This window comes from Thamnophis elegans, chromosome 5 (genome assembly GCF_009769535.1).
Source record: "Thamnophis elegans isolate rThaEle1 chromosome 5, rThaEle1.pri, whole genome shotgun sequence".
NCBI lineage: Eukaryota > Metazoa > Chordata > Lepidosauria > Squamata > Colubridae > Thamnophis > Thamnophis elegans.
This window is the reverse complement of record NC_045545.1, coordinates 25,727,035-25,746,381: the sequence shown is the minus strand read 5'-3', so window position 1 is coordinate 25,746,381 and position 19,347 is coordinate 25,727,035. Positions and strand designations below refer to the sequence as shown.

General features: G+C 38.7%; 1 protein-coding gene across 2 annotated transcripts in view; it reads left to right on the top strand.

Annotated features, from left to right (window-relative positions):
- Positions 1-19,347, top strand: part of PDE4B (phosphodiesterase 4B) — a 237,968-nt gene that overhangs the window by 175,705 nt on the left and 42,916 nt on the right. For both annotated transcript variants that reach the window (XM_032219089.1, XM_032219090.1), the window contains 3 exons: positions 583-619; positions 2,330-2,400; positions 4,074-4,123. In XM_032219089.1, coding sequence (XP_032074980.1) covers positions 583-619; positions 2,330-2,400; positions 4,074-4,123 — 158 coding nt within the window. The remainder of the gene's footprint in view (positions 1-582; positions 620-2,329; positions 2,401-4,073; positions 4,124-19,347) is intronic.

The window sequence follows — 19,347 nt, the reverse complement described above, 5'->3', positions numbered from 1 at the left end:
TTCACTAAGGCAGCAATGGCTTTTCATGTGGAAAGCTGAAAAAAGAAATGCCTACATAAAAAAGGTACTGAATGCCCATTCTCATACTTTCTGAGGTACCTCTTAAAATCATTTTTAAAATGTGCATAGATCTACTAAAATGCATAACATGCTGAATATTTATAATTTTTTTAAAAATAGAAAGGCATCTCTAACCCGTATACTGAAAGTTGCCATTTCTAATACATATGCTCTGGAAAATGTATATGGGATCAAATGAAGAAACTCTTTTGAATCAATTATAAAAATAAGTCAGAATGCACAAGGTAGACTCCTGAACAGGATGCACAAGGTAGAATCCCGCTCCAACAGAGAGAAAAACTATAGAGCAATAAATGACTTCATTTCCCATTCTAATTTAAAATCACTATTCACGAGTTTGGTTCTATATAATCTTAATTTGTGCATGGACATGAAAGTTACAGCCATTAACTTAAACTTAGCCAAAGTCTTAGAACAAGATATTGTGATGATTCTTAGTTACACAGTTATTTTTCAAAATTGTCTAAAACACATGGTCCTTTTTGTTTACATTTTTATTAGACATGGAGATGACCTGATAGTGACACCATTTGCACAGGTATGTTCCAAATATTGTAATACAGTTTCTATCACTAACAAGATTGAATTAAAACATTTGAAAACCAAACTGAATGTGTAAATACTGTTTGTTGTTTTACTTAGACCTGGCCTCAGGATCCCTACACTCATCACACCTTCCCACGTAGTCCTTCTCAGTTCCCCTAGGCACATTAGAACTCAAAGGCTTTAAATGCTCCACTCGTTCTCTAAAACCCTATTTGAAAACTTACCTAATAAACTGCTACAGTTGTTTTATGCTTTTAAGAGCAACTACCAGTAATTTAAATGTCAGATTATCTCATAATGTCACAAGGAAAGATCTGGTAAAAAGCATTCAAAATATTCAGAAAGACAACTTTCTTATGACCTCACAATAAAAGACCTGGACATTCCTATTTCAATTTCCAGGTTCTGTATTTACTACAGATTAGCATTAAATTTATTTTACTGAAATCTGTGTAAATCTTTGCTTCCTTAATCTTGCCAGCTATGTTATGCTAAATTTACTTGCATTTTGCTGCTCATCGTATACTTTTCCTATAGAAGTACCATACTAAAAGCCTAAAGCCTAAATATGGATTTTAAAATTTTATTTTATTTACTTATTTGTATCTTACCTTCATTGTTTTTACAAATAACTCAGGGCGGTGAACATATCCAACTCAACTTCTATTTTCCCCATAACAACAACCTTATGAAGTGAATTTGCCGAGAGAGGGACTGGCCCAAAGTCACCCAACTGGCTTTCATGCCTAAGGTGGGACTAGAACTCATAGTCTTCCTGTATCTAGCCTGGTGCCTTAACCCAGTGGTTCCCAAACTTGGCAACTTTAAGACTTGTGGACTTCAACTCCCAGAATTCTCCAGCCAGCAGGGAGTTGAAGTCCACAAGTCTTAAAGTTGCCAAGTTTGGGAACCACTGCCTTAACCACTGCCTTAACCACTAAACCAAACTGCCCGTCTTTATCGCTTTACTGTGGCTAATAGTCCCAATAACAATGCACAATTTATAAATGCCAGAGTTGGAAATAGAAAAACTAATTTATTTCAGGAGAAAATAATACAAGCAATAGATTATTTTTGTGATGTTGCCAAAGCAATTAAGTTTCTTTGTGTTTTGCGGCATTGCTGCTGTTTTCAAGATTTCAGTAATTCTATGGCCTATAGTCCTGTTTTAACTGTTAAGCTATTAACAACTTTTTATAGTCACACAATAAACTTTTATTCTCTTTTCCAGTTACTGTCTATTGTATACCTTCAAACTATTATTGGTAATAAATAGACTGTGATATTTTTTTTATTTTCAAACATATGAATATAAAATTTAGTTAAATATAATATAAATCTGGACTGCCAAAAGTCTATATGGCCATTAGGTAGAAGCAAAGAATTAGAATTTTTATTATCTCTTTGCTGCCATTTAGTAATTTTCCAGATTTTTGCAACCGAGCTTTAGTATTACAGGAATATGAGGGGTTGTGATATATGATTGTTTAATCAATTTGAATAATATAAGTCCTTGTTACTTTATGGATTTAAGCATAATTTTAAAAACTGAAACCAATTTGTTTTTTAAAAAAAATATTTTTTCTTAATTCTCTTCTGACATTTGTGGGACTTCCAAGAACATCTGCATATTTATATAATTCTACATTTTGAGTTCTTCCAATATATTATGTTATTCAGTGTACATTTTACATTTTAATAGGTCTTGGCAAGTTTGAGAAGTGTAAGAAATAATTTTACAGTACTGACTAATCTGCAGGGAACATCAAACAAGTAAGCTACTTTTTTCATTTTTCTTTTTAATTAAATGTAATCAGACCTTAAGATTGTAATACTATGAATTATCTATTCAGAAGTAGGTCCTGTTTAAAATCAGTGGAAGTTACAATCCAAATATTCATTGGATTGAAATACAAGCTAATCCGCAAAGCAGTCATTTTGAGTTTAGATTTGAATTGCAGAAGGATAATTATGGCTTTGGTCCTCATGTAGGAATGTCAATTTGGTTCATCTTGGTTTTTCATTTTTTCTATTGTTAGTTTATTCTCTCTCTTAGGTGCAACAACTTCTGGTTTCTTTACAAAGACAAATTCTTAATGAAAAATCATATGTATATCATTCACATTTTTTCCTAATATATTTATTGTGTTTAACATCTATTTTAAAAATAGTTTTTTTCCTAATATATTTTGTGTGTGCATGTGTCCTATTTTTGAAAATCACATATTGGAATGAATTATGAAAAAAAATAAATTCTTCAAAAATGATAATATTTGTACTGCAATTTTCACTATCTGTTAATTGACAGATTTTGAAAGTGCCCTGTCAATGGTCAAGTATAACAGCAATTGTACAAACATCTGGTACAGCATTTGGGGAAGCCTCCTTAAGATTTACAGTTATCCTCATGTGACTGGAACCAATTTTACAGCATTTTTGCAGCAGTTGTTAAACGAGCCACTGTGTTCATTAATCGAATCTATAGTCATTAAGCAAACACCACAGTTGTTAGTGCAAATTCATTCTTCTGAACAGACATTTTTGCCAGAAAATTACAAATTGCAGTCACATGAAGGCAAAGTGGTTGTCAAGCACCTAAAATGCGGTCACGTGATTGGGGGGAAGTTGGTGTGATAGCCAGAAGTGCTTTGCGGCCTGTAAAAGCACCTGTTCCAAGCCTGTCACAATTTTAAATGGAAGTATTTATAAAATATTTATTACTTTTCACTGTCCATTGTCCAGATCTGCTATTTAGCTGTCCAATTTACTTAATATTTATTTGAGGAAAGAAGGTTTTTCTTCCTTGTGAAATCTCATGAGGGCAAAATCAGAAGGATGATATTTACATGTTTAAAAGTACTACCATCGGTTTGTATCGACTGATCAGAGTACTTTAATGCAGATGCACCCGTCCCCTTCACATTTCCTCTTAGTCGTGAGAATGTGCAGTATGATTTTACATTCCTAAACAAGCAGTATGGAAGCTCTTGACACTGAATCTGGGTGACAGCTGCTTTTTGAGGCAAGCAACTTGTAGGCATTGACTTGCCAGATGGATAGGCCAATGTTTGAAGGTTCCTCCACATAAAAAGATGCACTTAGCTGCTTTAGACTGCATGCAGAAGCACTTCTCAACTTTAAGAAACATGGACTCCAAAGCTGATTGTGGCTTTCCCAGAGTCAAAGTCCACACCCCTTAAAATTGCCAAAGTTGGGAAAAACTAGCATGGATGAATCACCTCACTAGCAGATGATGTTAAACTTACACGTTTACAAATTTGAATGGAAGATACTATGTGGCATATCCTCCATTCAGCTACCCATTACTCTTATAGAGTCAGTGCTTAATCTATATTAATAAGGGGGAAAAAACCCTGCATTGTATTCACAGGTGTCTCTGAATCCCAGTGCAGCCATATAATAAACTTCAATTCATTCCTCTACAGGAGGTCTCCAGCAGCAAGTCAGCTACCCATCTCCAAAGTAAACATTCAAGGTATGTGTTCTGTTGGGGAGGAAAATATTGCTTTGTTCAATTACAGGGCCTGTCCTGTACATTTACAGCATCAAGCAGAGAGATACCATTAAACATTTTTATAATGGATGTTTGCTGGTCGAGCATGGGTTACTCAAGCCGTTTTGTCATTAGTTGTGTTTTGTAACATAGGTGAGTAGCAGAGATGAGAAAGAACCTTTGTGAGGAGAACAGAAACAGATGTTAAGATATGTATGCAAAAAAATGCCTAGAAGATTGGTATAGGGGCTGACAGGAAGAGGATGGAGGAAATGATTCATTGTTGAAATGCAAAAGGTTCATTGTTGAAGACTTTACAGTAAAGGGGACACAAAAAACAATTGTGAGCAACCATTTCATTTAACAAAGGGATGGATTTCATTGCTCAATATACTCTTTACAAAAACAATATTCCTAACTATTAATGGTATGTGTCAACTGAAATGCATCAATTCTTCATACATAAAACTCCTAGGTCACTGCAAAAATCCTATGAATAAATCTTCCCTTTTTTGGTAATAATTTTATTAAAGATTATATTATACACATAGAACAAATACACTTTTCCTAGAATAAAAACATATAAAAAGAAAAATTGTAGAAAGAAGAAGAAAGAATCTCTTCTAATCACCTCTTTATGCCATATCCTTCCATTCTCTATACACAAGTCTTTAAAACTTCTTCACTTCATCTCAATCAGAAAAAGTCCATTAAGGATTATCAGAAATGATGACATATTATTACAAATTACATTAATAAACCCACTTTGAATTCTTTCCTTTTCTATTTAAACAAATTCCTCCATATCATTTTTAAATAAACATTTTAAAACATTGTCATACAATCCTAATAAAAAATGCATTAAACTTCATCAGGGATAAGATCTGATTTATTCTAACCCTGATCAAATAAGCCAATTTTATCTACTTTCCTCTTTCTCCCAGCAATCTTTAATCCTCTCAAATAATAGTATTTTCTTTCTTTATAAGCCCTCTTCATTTTTCCTCCCAGACTTATTAAGACTTCTATCAAGCCTTGTTATAAATCCAATGTAAAATAGTTATCCACATCATATTTTCACTATTTGTCACAAAACTGTTAACTTACCTGGTGATCAAATTTGCAGTTTTGAAAGATAAAAAAATAAAATTCAACATGATTCTCAGGTTCAGCCAGAACTTTAAGTTTTAAAGGCTACATTGACAGCTGTGAGCTCAATGTAATCTTGTGACCCTTAGCTGCCTACAAGCCAACCACAAAAATGCAGTTTATGCCATCTATATCAGTGTTCCAAGTATCATGTAGAATTAAATCAGAGTCCAAGGCAAAATGATCCTTAAAGTTCCAATTTAATAAATCAGACATCTTAGCACATCTGTGAAATCCCAAATCTGGAAATTACATCAGAATCCCACCCAGTTAAAAGTTCATGATCTTGTCCCCAGACCCACAATCCATCACATGGTCCAATCTTCTTCTTCCATGTTGGCATCCACACCCAGCTGCTTCCGGTCAGGTGAAGGTGCGGAGACAAAACCTTGAGCTTGTAGAAAGGATTTTTTTATTTTGAAAACAACACATTCTACCCGGTGGTATTCCCCCCCCCCCTTAATGAGAGTGTGGCAGGCCAAAGATTCTTAAAGGAACTGCTGCAGGCCTGACAGGCAACCTCTCTTCAAAAGGGAAATCGTTTCTGGAAAAGAAAATTACAATAAAGGTTACCATATATAACTAACCTCCCCTGCCTCCCCCAGGGGTACCCTTTGGCTTATCAGGGAACTTCTCATGGAATTGTTTCACTAATTTATCTGCTTTTAAATCCCAACTTTTCACCCATGTAGCTTCAGACAAAGGGTACCCCTTCCAATGCACCAAATATTGTAAGCGACCCCTATACATCCTGGAATCTAAGATTTTTTTCACCTCATAATGTGTTTCCCCTTCTACCACTACAGGAGGATGGGGAGCTTGGGTGGATGGCCTTATGCTAGATCCCATTACTGGTTTCAACAAGCTACAATGGAATACTGGGTAAATTTTCCCTAGAATTCTGGGTAGGCTGAGTCGAACTGTAACTGGGTTAATTATCTTTTCTATTGGGAAAGGACCTAGAAATTTTGGATCTAATTTCTTGGTAGGCAGCCTCAATCTTATGTATTTTGTAAATAAAAAAACTTTGTCCCCCACCCAAAAGGGGGGTTGGAGGGAGCGATGTTTATCAGCTTGCTTCTTGTAGGCTTCTACCGCATCTGTTAGAGGCTTCTTCGTATTTTCCAATCCCTTCTTTAGTGTGTCCATCCATTCATTCAGAGACATGGAGGAGGGAGGTTCTTTAGGCAGTTCAGGCATGGGAACAAATTCCATGCCACTGGTAATCTGAAAAGGAGTTAATCCGGTACTGCTGTGGACTGCATTGTTGTATGCCACTTCGGCGAAGGGTAGCAAGTCTGACCAGTTGTCTTGCTGATAGTCCACATAACACCGGAGGTACTGTTCCACCATTGCATTGCCCCTCTCCGCTGTGCCGTTTGTGCTGGGATGAAATGCTGAGCTGAGTCCCTGTGTGGACCCAATTGATCTGAGGAACTCTCTCCAGAACTTGGCGGTGAACTGAACTCCATGATCTGAAATGATCCTTTTTAGCATCCCATGCAGGCGATAAATGTGTTTCCCAAACATTTTCGCTAATTTCTTTGCAGATGGCAGCCCTGAGCAAGCAATGAAATGTGCTTGCTTGGAAAACAAATCAATAACTGTCCAGATTACTCTATTACCGCTGCTGTCTGGAAGCTCGACGATGAAATCCATGGCGATCTCTTCCCATGGTAGGCTGGGGCTGGCCACTCATTGTAGTAGTCCAGGGGGCTTTCCCAGCTGGGTTTTCATTGTGGCACAAGTAGCACAGCTTTTTACATAATCTTCCACCTCTGATTTCATCTTTGGCCACCAAAATTGATGCCTGGTGAGGTGGAACATTTTTAGGAATCCGAAGTGGCCTCCTAGCTTCACATCATGACTCCGCTGTAGCACTTGCAGCCTCATCCCTGCAGGAATGTACAGTTTGGACCCCTTCCAGGCTAAGCCATCATTCACTGTTAGGATGTCCTTGTTGTTGTTGAACCATGGGTCCATCCGGAGAGCTGCTTTCAGCTCAGTCGTCAGCTTATCTTGGCTTCGAGTGGTGACTTGAGCTGCCTTTTGGTGAGAGAGAGATATGATGGGGTGGACAACTTCTTTCTTCTTACTGTCATATTGCAGTTTTCTCGACAGAGCATCTGCTAACAAGTTCTTTCCTGAGGGGATGTGTTTAATTTCAAATTTGAACCTTTGGAAGTATTGTGCCCAGTGAACTTGCTTGGGGGATAACGTCTGATGGGCTAAAAGAGCATAGAGGTTTTTATGATCAGTCCAGACCTCGAATGGTATGTCCTGGATTCATTTCTACTCCGTTGGACATACGATACCCCAGGTAATCTAGCGAGGTCTTGTGGAACTCACACTTTGACAATTTTGCATACAGCTTGGCAGCTAGAAGTTTTTTCAGGACTTGCCGCACCAGTTTCACATGTTCTTTTAGGGTCTCAGAGAAGATCAAGATGTCATCTAAATAAACGACTACTCCACGGTACAGGTGGTCATGTAGCACCTCATTTATGTACTGCATGAAGACTGCAGGTGCTCCTTGTAGTCCAAAAGGCATGACTTTGTACTGGAAGCTTCCCAGGGGAGTGTTGAAAGCGGTCTTCCACTCATCCCCTTTTTGGATTCGTATGCGGTAATATGCCTCTCTCAAGTCCAGCTTGGTGAAGATTTTGCCTTTAGCCAAGTGGTTCAACATATCTTTCATGAGGAGGAGGGGATAGGTGTTTTTTTTGCATACTGCATTCAAGGCTCGCAGATCTACACAGAGGCGAACTCCGCCATCTTTCTTTTCTCTGAAGAGCACTGGAGCCACTATTTCGACTTTGCTGGTTCAATAAAACCTCTTTTCAAATTGGTGTCAATGTACTTCCTCAATTCAGTGATCTCCTTGGGAGTCATAGAGTACATTTTTGGCTTTGGTAAGGCTACCCCAGGTTTGAAGTCTATTGCACAATCTGTGGGACGGTGAGGTGGAAGGTAGTTTCCGTCTTCCTCACTGAACACCTCCGCCAAGTTCCCGTAGATCTTTGGGACTCGTTGGATCCCCGGAGGTTTGGTGTCTGCTGCAGGGGCTGCAGATTCTGGATGGTTTGGTCTGTTGGGTCTTATCATTCCTGGGTGGCCTTTAGGCTCCAAAATCAATAATCAATTTTCTAACACCGTCCTCCCACTTTATAGTAGGTGCCCACTTGTGAAGCCATGCAAGCCCCAAGATAATTGACTCCTGCATTCTAGGAGCCCCAATAAATCAGAGAAACTTATAGTGGTGGCCTATCATCAACTTTACTAATTCGATGATCTTTGTGGCCGGAGCGCCCCCAATTAGGGTTCCATCTACTTGCTCAAACTGAATAGGGTGGGTTAGGGGTCTTGTGCATATACCTAGCTGCTCCACTATTGACATGCTGATTAAGCATCGGGTGCAGCCCTTGTCTATGATCACCCCAACTTCCCCTTCCACTCCCGTTCTTGGCACTTGGAGTTTGGATTTTATCGTAAAGGGGGGAATAGGTGCACTCACCATTGTGTTGTCTTCAGTATTTTCAGCCTCCTCCTCCTCCTCTGAGGTGCCAGGGGATTCTCCTATAGCAGGGCTCTCCACATCCATTGGCTGCTGTCCTAAATGACTCTTTTCTGGTGGCTTTCTGGGTTTTTTCTTCATTGCGCTGGCAGGTGGTTGGCACTGTTGTGGAACAGGAGCTGGAGCCAGGCATTCTGTTGCTCTGTGGCCCATCTGACCGCATCGGTAGCACTTTATAAAGGGCCCCGAGGAAGAGGGGTTGGTGGAGACTTTTCAGCCTGCTGCAGGCCTGACACCCTCACACACAGAGAGAAAGACCACCTGTCTGGAGTACTTAAGGATGATCTCAGTATCTCTCCTTACTCCAGAAAGGTTTTAATAGTCCGAATCCCGCATTCAGCTGCCGTTTTTAGCTGTACTGACAATGAGATGTCAGTTATAATTCCTCACCAGAAGCAACTCCTGAAGACATAAATCTTCCTGAAATTCCTGCTTAGCCTTATTTCTCAGCATGGTAGTGCAACTGTGATTACTGGGGACACTGTTTCAGATGTTTGCTCTCTAGAATAGAGGAATACAATGGGATCAAATATATTGCCCCAATTTTTAAAAGTATCCTTTTAACATTTGCAAAAGCAAATTCAAATTTTCTCGAATATCCTTTTGTTACTTTAAATAGGCCAATTTTCTGTTCAGTGGCAGCCCCTATCCACCACTGATGATCTCAGAAAGCTAAACAAGATCATATCTGATTAATGCTTAGATGGGAAGTTGGAAAGCTTTTAGATGAAACTGAAAAGTTGAAACAGCAAATTCTCTAATGTTGCCAATAAAATAGCATGGATGTTGAATCAAATTAAATGAAGGAATATTTATTTCTTTAGCATTTATTTAAATATTCCCAGACCTGGGATAATGTAACCTTCTAAATTGTCTTTCTTTAGCTGTATGATTCTTAGGTTGCACTTGATTCACATATGCACTCATATCACTTGATTATTTAGTCTTTTCACTATATGACACACAATTGTCTGTCTGTCTGTCTGTCTATCGATCTAATTATCTATCTAATTTAGAAACTACGCATCTCCTGGAACTCTGCCCTTTGTACAATGAAAATAGTAAAATGTTAAAAATATAAACAAACTGAATATAAAAATATAATATTAGAGACAAGGATAATAAACTTAAATTCTGTTGGAATTTGGAGAACATTGGTAACTAGGGCAATTTTCATTGTAGTAATAAAAGCCAAATGTAACTAGAATATTAGAATTTTTTTAAAAAAAATATTTCCTCTCTTACACAGATTTGGAAGAAAATAATATTCAAATTTAGTGAGCATAATTGATTTGGAAACAGATGGCCACTAGAATTCCAGCCAGTATCCCTGGCGTTCAGAAAGACAGCTTCCATTCATTTTGAGAAATGGGTCACGTTTTATTTATTTCATCTGCATTAAGTAAAGAAAGACTAAAGTAAAATTAATTCTTGGCAGTGTCTTCAATGTGTTCTACTTCTTTTCATTATTTTTATAGTATTAAATGGATTTTTATTCAACAAAAGGCAGGTACCTATTTAAGAGTCCCTTGATACAAATGAATCTTTGAACAGATATACAGTATTCCATTTGAAGTGTATTCATTTTCTATCAGCCTGCAATTTTGTTGTGAGGGTATAATATTATTCTGAAATAAGCCTACTACATTTTAGCATTAGAAAATGTTGATCATACTTCATAGGTCATGCACTGTTTTTCTAGACTCTCAAATATTACCTAGGTTAGTCATTGGTATTGGTTACTCAATGTTATAGTACATATGAGTATTAATATATCACTACTTCAAAACTGCACAATTCAGCTTCCCTTCTCTAATGATTCCTGTTCTTTGGGTTTCTTTATTTTTAGAAAAATACAAATGGTCCTGTGCTTAATTGCAGCATCAGTTTTCTTACCCCTTTTGGTCTCTGCTTTCTTTTAAAGTGGAACCTAGTTTTCAGATACACTATATTGCCAAAAGTATTCGCTCACCTGCCTTTACTAGCATATGAACTTACTGTAAGTGACATCCCATTCCTAATCCATAGGGTTCAATATGACGTCAGTCCACTCTTTGCAGCTATAACAGCTTCAACTCTTCTGGGAAGGCTGTTCACAAGATTCAGGAGTGTTGTTTATGGAAATTTTTGAGCATTCTTTCAGAAGTGCATTTGTGAGGTCACACACTGATGTTGGATGAGTTTATGTGGCCTACCACTTCGTTGCTGTCGTTCACAAACACTTCCACGTTCTTATAATACACCTGACAGTTGACTGTGGAATATTTAGGAGTGAGGAAATTTCACGACTGGATTTGTTGCACAGGTGGCATCCTATCATAGTTCCACACTGGAATTCACTGAGCTCCTGGGAGCAACCCATTCTTTCACAAATGTTTGTAAAAACAGTCTGCATGCCTAGGTATTAGATTTTATACACTGCCATGGAAGTGACCTGATTCTGATTATTTGGATGGGTGAGCAAATACTTTTGGCAATATAGTGTATCTGCCCCAATCCCAACAAGATTTCTCTAGAAAATGTAAGCTTGATCTAAACTACAGCAACAGATGATAATTAGATGTTGAGAAATATTTAACTGACACCACTACTTAGATGACTCATTCTGTACAGAGAAAGGAGTAAGTGAATTTGCTGACTAATGTGACAAAATTCCCTTGTCTTGTATGCCAGATTAGATGCCTTGAATTTTGCCAAGGCTTAAACAGACTTAATGTACCTTCACAGGTTATAGGCAACAGGTTATAGACTTATGACCACAATTGAGCCCAAAGTTTCTCTTGTTAAGTGAGACATCTGTTAAGTGAATGTTGCACTTTTTATTACCTTTCTTGCCTCACTGCAGCTGATAAGTTAGCAACCTGGGTTTTAAGTGAATATGGCTTCTCCATTGACTTTGCTTATCAGAAGGTTGCAAAAGGTAATCACATGATCTTGGGACATAGCAACAGTCATAAATATGAACCACTTGCCAAGCATCTGAATTTTGATGACATGAGCATGTAGATACTACAAAGGTTGTAACTGAAATATGGTCAAAAATCTCTTTTTTCATTGCCATTATAACTTTGAACAATCACTAAATGAACTGTTGTAAGTCGAGGAGTACCTGTACTTGAGAGACTGCCTCCTGCCAATTACCTCCCTAAGACCTATTAGATCCCACAGACTAGGCCTCCTCCGAATTCCATCCGCCGGCCAATAGACTGTTGACTGTCGACTACTCCGCCGGCCAAGTAGACTGTCGACTACTCGGAGGAGAGCCTTCTCTGTGGCTGCTCTGGCCCTCTGGAACGACCTCCCCGTGGAGATTCGGACCCTCACCACTCTTCAGGCTTTCTGCAAAGCCGTTAAGACCTGGCTGTTCCGGAAGGGCTGGGGCTGATGAGTTCCCAGCCCCACTCGAATTGTTGTGACTGTTGCGAGTTTTTTAAATCTGTTTTTTGTAATTTATTTCTTGTCTTGTTTGTTTTTGTATTGTTCCCTTCCCCTTGGTTTGTTAGCCGCCCTGAGTCCCTCTGGGAATAGGGCGGCATACAAGTTTAATAAACCATAACCAACCAACCATACTATCCCCTTATTTCTATACAGACACACATACACCACATTTTTAAAATTATACTTCAGGAATTAATAACTTACCAATGAATTTTTCTCATACACTCTTTAGGCTGTAGCTTAGGTTTCAATTCCTAATTCAGGGAGACTTAGGAATTCTGATCATTACAGAATAATTAGATTGGCATTAGATTTGGTATAGCTGAGGGGGATGGAAAATGAGCAAATATCATTTCTCTTTTAGGCTGCCATATTTCTTTCGCCACCCTTGTTCCATTATGTTCAATTGGAAAATAGATCTTGGTCTAAATTATTTTGAAGAAAACTTTTGAGTAAGTGTATATCAAGTTGCAGTTAGTCAAAATATTGAATAACAATGATGATGAGTCTTTAATTTATATTCAGTCTTCCAGGAGCTTGTGGTGTTCATTTCACTCTTTCCTCTACTTTTTCTCCAAAAGTGGCGCAGGTTGGGCTGAGAGTGACTGGCCCGTAGTCACCCAGTAAGTTTCCATGGTTGAAGGTGGACTTCTTGGTCCTTAACACCACTACCAAATTGGCATAATGAATATACAGAAGCAATGTTATGCCTAACTGAACAGTATACATTGATTCAATGTCAATGCAAACTGAGTTATGCCTGAACATAAATAACAAGTTGTAATAAGTGATTTTTAAAAATATTTCTCTAGTTATATTAATAAGATTTAGTCCCAACATGAAATGTTAAGAAAAAAAGTAATCATGATAGCAGTTTCAGTATTTGGCATACATTACATCTTATCTATTATATCTTATTAGCTTGATGTGAATTGTTGTTCTTAAGTCTTATTATTTTAGGAATAATATACCGTATTTTATGGACTATAAGACGTACTGGAGTATAAGACGCACCTTAGTTTTTGGGGAGGAAAATAAGAAAAAAATATTCTGCCTCTGCCTACCAGAATCCATGGTATTCATCTGGCTAGCATCCTGTATGAGAGAGTTGAGGGCTGTTTGGAAACAAACAGTATTTGCTGTGTGAGCAACAAGGAAGGAGACAGCAAGGAGACAGGGCATTTCTTGTTCTATACTAAAGCTGCATGCTGTGCTGATATCTGAAACTAAAACCGAAAGTGAAAATTCTCTGCTAAACTATCTGTTGGGAAACCTTCTTTTGGTATTGTTTATTTACTTAATGTGTTATATTATATATAAAAGAAGTTATTTAATCCTGCTGAATCAGTTACTTGTGTGTGCTTTCTGAATGTGATTGCTGCTGCAAACTCTGACATGTCCTTGTAGCAAATAGCAAACAGCCAGGTCAGCTTCAGCACATTATTGCAGCCTGATTCAGCATGAGCAGCTGATGGTGGGTGGATCGGCCTCCGGAATACCCCCAATCAGCTGTTCCAGGCTGCAGGGATTGCCACAGACTACCATGTCCTCCGTGCCTTGGCTACAATTGGTGTATAAGCATCCAAATTTTCACCCTCTTTGGGGGGGGGGAGTGTGTCTTATACTCTGAAAAATAAGGTACTTTTTTTTTCTAATTTGAAACATGATCCTTTACTATGTGCACATTTCTCCAGTACAGAGTTTGAAATATATTTTGATGTAATATATGAAATGTGGTTTTCCATCTCTTAGTAAGGAGGCTTGTGCCCTATTTACTACACTATTATACTTTGATTCATAGCACTGACAAAGTAAATTAATGTATTCATTCTGCGATCATTTTCTTTGTTTTAAAAATCTGATTTAGACTTCATTTAACATTTTCAGTGTAAGTTAAAGGACTATATCTGATTCTAAAAGTCAATTTAGCATGGTAAATAAATGGCATTCAGTCAGCAATTAAACAATTGCTTAAACAATTATCTAGAATTACTTTTGCCCACAGAGAACTTCTGACATTGAAGGAATATATTTTTAGGGTTGAAAAGACTTCACTTCCACTGTCTTTTATGAGACTGATCCCTTTATATTACATTAATATTATGGGCACTATCTTGTCAGTGTGGCTATGAGAAATTTGGCATAATAAACAGTTATTTCAAGTGGAGGACTATGTGCTGTTAAGTTGAGCTGAGGTTAAGAAGGCCAGGTTGAAATCCTTATGGTATTTCCTTGTGAATGCCTTCTCTGAATGACATCCAGCCATTATCTCTCAATAAAGTTGTTAAGAGATTAGGGGTTGGGGGATAAAATGGAATAGAAGATGTCCACATGTATGTCTGTGTGTGTGTGTGTGTGTGTGTGTGTCTTTGCACAGCTGGATGTATTTATTAATCCAACTTGTTGAACTAACACATTTTGAAATTCAAAACAGGATGAAGTATTACACTCTTCCACAGTAGGTTCTTTTGAAGTAGGGGCGTGCAGTCAGGGGAGGCAGGGGAGGCAGGGCCTCACCATTGTCATCCTGAAAAGAAAAGAAAATTAAAAGGAAAAAGGCTGGGGTAGTTGCTGCAGAGTCACAGTGGATGACTCTGCTTAGTGCTTAACTGCAGGAGGAGGTGAGAGAACCACGTGCCTCCTTTAGTCTATCTTTATGATCACTTGAGCAGAGTTAAGCAAGGGTTAAAAGGCGAAAAATTCCTTATGTAGAGGAGGCACGTGGTTCTGTCGCCTCTTCCTGTAGAGGGCACTTTTTTTAGAGGCTTTTTTTAAACAGTTAAGCAGAGTCATCCATTGGGGACTCTGGCAGCAGCTAACCCAGCCTGGCTTCAGCAGCTCTTGCCTTTTTCTTTTTACATTTTTACATTTTCATCATTGCACACAAGATTAGAGTTGAAATCCTCTGTGACACAGCTGGAAAAGGTATGTGGGTCGGAGGAATTCAAAATTATTGTAATTTGTAAGTAATTGTAATTTGTATTATTGTAATTAATGTGTGTGTGTGTGTGTGTTTTACCTGCCTCTGCTGGCGCACGGGCTGGCACTTTATTTTTTATTTTTTATTTTTTTAAACTTTAAAGTGCATGCTGCCATGCCGGCCATACAGTGGGACGTGTCCCGTTCTATGGCAGAAAGCCGCACCGGCACTTTAAAGTGCATGCTGCCGCGCAAAAGCGGGGAGGTCCTCTGGGTGTGTGCAGAGTGCCGCCTTCATTAAACCCAAGTTGGGCTGAGTTTCCTTTTTTTTTAACCGTGAGGTGATTTAACAGGATGGAGTGGTTGCACTGAATCGTGAGGGCGCACACACACCGCTGTCTTTAAAGTGCATGCTGCTGTGCTGGCCATATAGTGTAGACAGTGGTGTGTGTGCACCCTCCGATTCAGTGCAGCCACTCCATCCTGTTAAACCGCCTCACGGTTAAAAAAAAAGGAAACTCGGCCCGACTTGGGTTTAATGAAGGTGGCACTCTGCACACGCCCAGAGGACATCCCCGCTTTTGCTACCCATGAGGCACACTGGAGCAGGAGCGGCAAGCGGGCTCGTCATCACATGATGGCTTTCTCTTTTGCCACCCACCGGTCCCTTTAAACCCTCTTTTCACCACACGAATTGGGAGGAGACGGATGGAGGGAGGCTGGAAGGCGGCGGGGCGCCCCTTGTGCTGCTGCTTCTCAGAGTGCTGTGTGCGGCTTGCTTGCCCAAGTCTTTCCGGCCATCCTTCTGCCCTGACTCAGAGGCCACTGAGGGAGGAGGACTGAGCCAGGAGTCCCCCACCCCACCGTCCATGCCTCTCCAAGCCGGGTAAGAAGCGCTGTATCCCGCTCCTCTCTGGTCCCTCGCTTTCTCTTTAACCCCCTCAAACCGCCTTCGGGTCTGGCTCTGCTTTCCCCACTTTTGCTTCAACTTTGCCTTTTTGCAAAGGGAGAAGTGTGGGGGCACGCATGTATGAGCAGACTGCCTAGCCGTGGATTTTCCCTTCTTTCTCCCCCCCTGCGGAAGCCACCCCCGAAGCCCTGACACAGGACATGTCAGGACTTCGGGGGCGGCTGGCACTGGCAGACATAGGGCGGCTTTTGTCCGCTTGCCCCACCGGCCATGAATCTCACCGCACGTCACTGTTTTGAAGGTAGCTTTAAAAGCAAACAAAATATTACACATTTATGAAAACAAAAACATTTCTTGGTAGTGAATTATGTTTTACATTGAAATGGCAACAACCTAGGAGCCTTGGAAAGTGGCAAATCACTTGCATGAATACTGTCATGAAAACTGCATCATTTGAAGGCATCTTCTACCTTAGTGTAGCTAAAATAAAACCTTTATTTTTATTTTTAAAAGAGAGAATCCAGTATTAGCTAGAAACTGAATCACAACTCTGAATTACAAGCTACTTAATACAGTGTTATCTTACTTCCATCTTGAATCTAAATGTTTTCTGTTCTGTGTATATCCCCACATGCTTTGTCTTCCTTTCCCATTATTTAAGCTCTTTGAATGTCTTTACATGAAAAATATGTATAATTCATGTTTTAGACCATTGCGTTTTTGTGTACGAATTACCCAAAAAGTGAATTATTAGATTGTCAATTAGCTACCATAATCATTCAAACTATTCATACAGACATCTGTAAAGCATTCTCAAGATTGTTCCAAAGGTGCTTTTTTCAAGAAACAACTGGACTTTCTGGTTTTCCTTTGAAGACATTTTGCTTCTCATCCAAGAAGCTTCTTCAGCTCTGACTGGATGGTGGGAAATGGATGGATTTATACTCCTTGCAGATAGCTGGACATTTGCATTCTTTTATCCAGTTATTAAGCCACCTGGAGGTTTATCTGTATCATCAGGGTCACCTGGAGCTTTCCTGGAACTGTTTAAAGGACTGTGTTGTAGATTGGAGATAAATGATGTTGTATCCCTCCCCTCTGTTGAGAGAGGGCTGTTCAATTTCAACATAGAGGGCCTCTTTAACCCCAAAGATGACCTGGATGACTGCGAAACTTCATAGACATTCTCAAGATTGCTATGAGATGTGTAGCTTTCGCACTAGAACCTCCTGGCTAGTTTACAATTTTACACTGATTAAATAAATTAGCCATGAGGAACTGGTACCATTGCCCATAATCTCATGAAAACCCTGAAAATTTTCTGACCTACCTTAGGGAGTAAGTAATAATGCTTTATGTAGATAAGTTGTATTACTTTAACAAGCAGTTTATCCGGTTTTGGAATATGGTCAGAAGCTGTTTGGTCACAACATTAGATGGTTTTGAGAGCTGCTTTTCTCTTTATATTGCTGACTTTATGCAATTAACTATTTTCTCATTGAAGATTCATCTGCTTTTATCTGCCTCCTGGATTGGAACAGTCAGTATTGTCTCTTAGCCAGATTCAGCATCCTACTCCTGAATTATTTAGCATTTCACTTACCTCTCTACCATTTCAGCACCTTAGCAATATGAAAGTCTGATTACTGGTATCAGGAGAAAAAATGATTGCAAAATTGCCAGCATGTTATGATTTCACTTTCACAACTAATCATGAATTTGAAATGCAACATAGGGGTGGTGGTTTGATTGTTGGGATAGCTTTGCAGAATTTCAATCATTTCATTCATTTTTTTATAACAAGCTTTTCAGTTTGGTTTTTTTTTTCAGAGTATCAGTAAAATACACACAAAGGCATGTTCTGAGAAATGTGGGTTTGTGATTGCTAGCAATTTATTTTATTTCTCTTTTGGTGTTATGAAAAGTGAGAGAATTCAGGGTTGCTGTTAAAAGTGCTTTTCGGGGTATTGGGGAATGAAAACATTGGAGGTATGGAAGTGTTCTGTCAATGCCATTATCCCTAAAGGGCTACCAAACATCTTTCAGCAATCACTAGAAAAGGAAGCCAAGGCAGACTGGAATTCCAGGGTGCTATTTTTGCTCTGTAGATTTAGCATATGGTTAAAAACTAATTGGGCCATTAGTGTAGAATTCCCGTGGCTGCTAATGAAATCAGGTTTAAAACCTTGCATCTTTTTTCTAGAGTCATGCTCAGGTTTTACTTTTGATCTTGCTAGAATTAATTCTCACAAAGACTTCCTAAATTTGTATTACTTTTCTTGCACAATTATGTCATGAGATATACACCAAATCCTTTCAGGCAGTTGTTTAGATGCAAGTACATCTTTCAGTACTAGTCGAGTCTCAGATCACATGGAGAGCTTTCAGGTCAATGTGAGCAATCAAGTCAATGTGAGTGTATTTCACATTCAGCAAGACAAAGCTCTGTATACACCACCTCTTTTTTTTAAAAAAAACTGTGAACTCTTCCTATGTTAATGTGGACCCTGAAAACAGAAGTATAATTGAGGCAGAAGGGACTATTCTGTCACCAACAAAGAATAACAAGCACTGTATTTTGCTATCTAGCCTAATTTTTTCTTAATACAAATGTAATGTTTGTATTATTATTTGCAATGAAACTGGATGATGCAGACAGCTGGAACCAGCAGATACGTTAGCTATTGTTCTGTGCCAGAAGTCAGTAAGAGCACTCTTTATAATGCAACAAAAGTATTATTGAGAAAAAGAAAGTAATAGTTCTAAAATCGGCAGAGATAAAAGAGTTACTTGGTTTATGCCAGTGCATCTTCAGATTCTGTCCTGCCACACGGCTAAAGAGTGAATTGACTAGTGTTTCAAAGATACTGCTTACAACCTAAATGTTATTTCCTGCATTGCAGATGTAGTTCATTCCCACAGCGAATCCACTTCTCATTTTCCTATTGCTTAGAAACAAGCTTCCCCCTGAAAGTTGGAATCATGCATCTTAGTAAGTATTTCAGTTATGCTATTGACGTCAATGCAGTCATTAAATAGATTGTCTGCCCTCCTGACAGTAAGCTTATGCTGAAGACCTAGAGGCAGACACATTTTACAAGAAGAACATCAGGTTTTCTTTCAGCAGTTTGAGAGAATAAGGAGGGGGGATTCTTTCTTAGTATTTCTGTACAATTTCTCTGCGTGACAAAATTGCATTGCTGAGAATCACTAGTA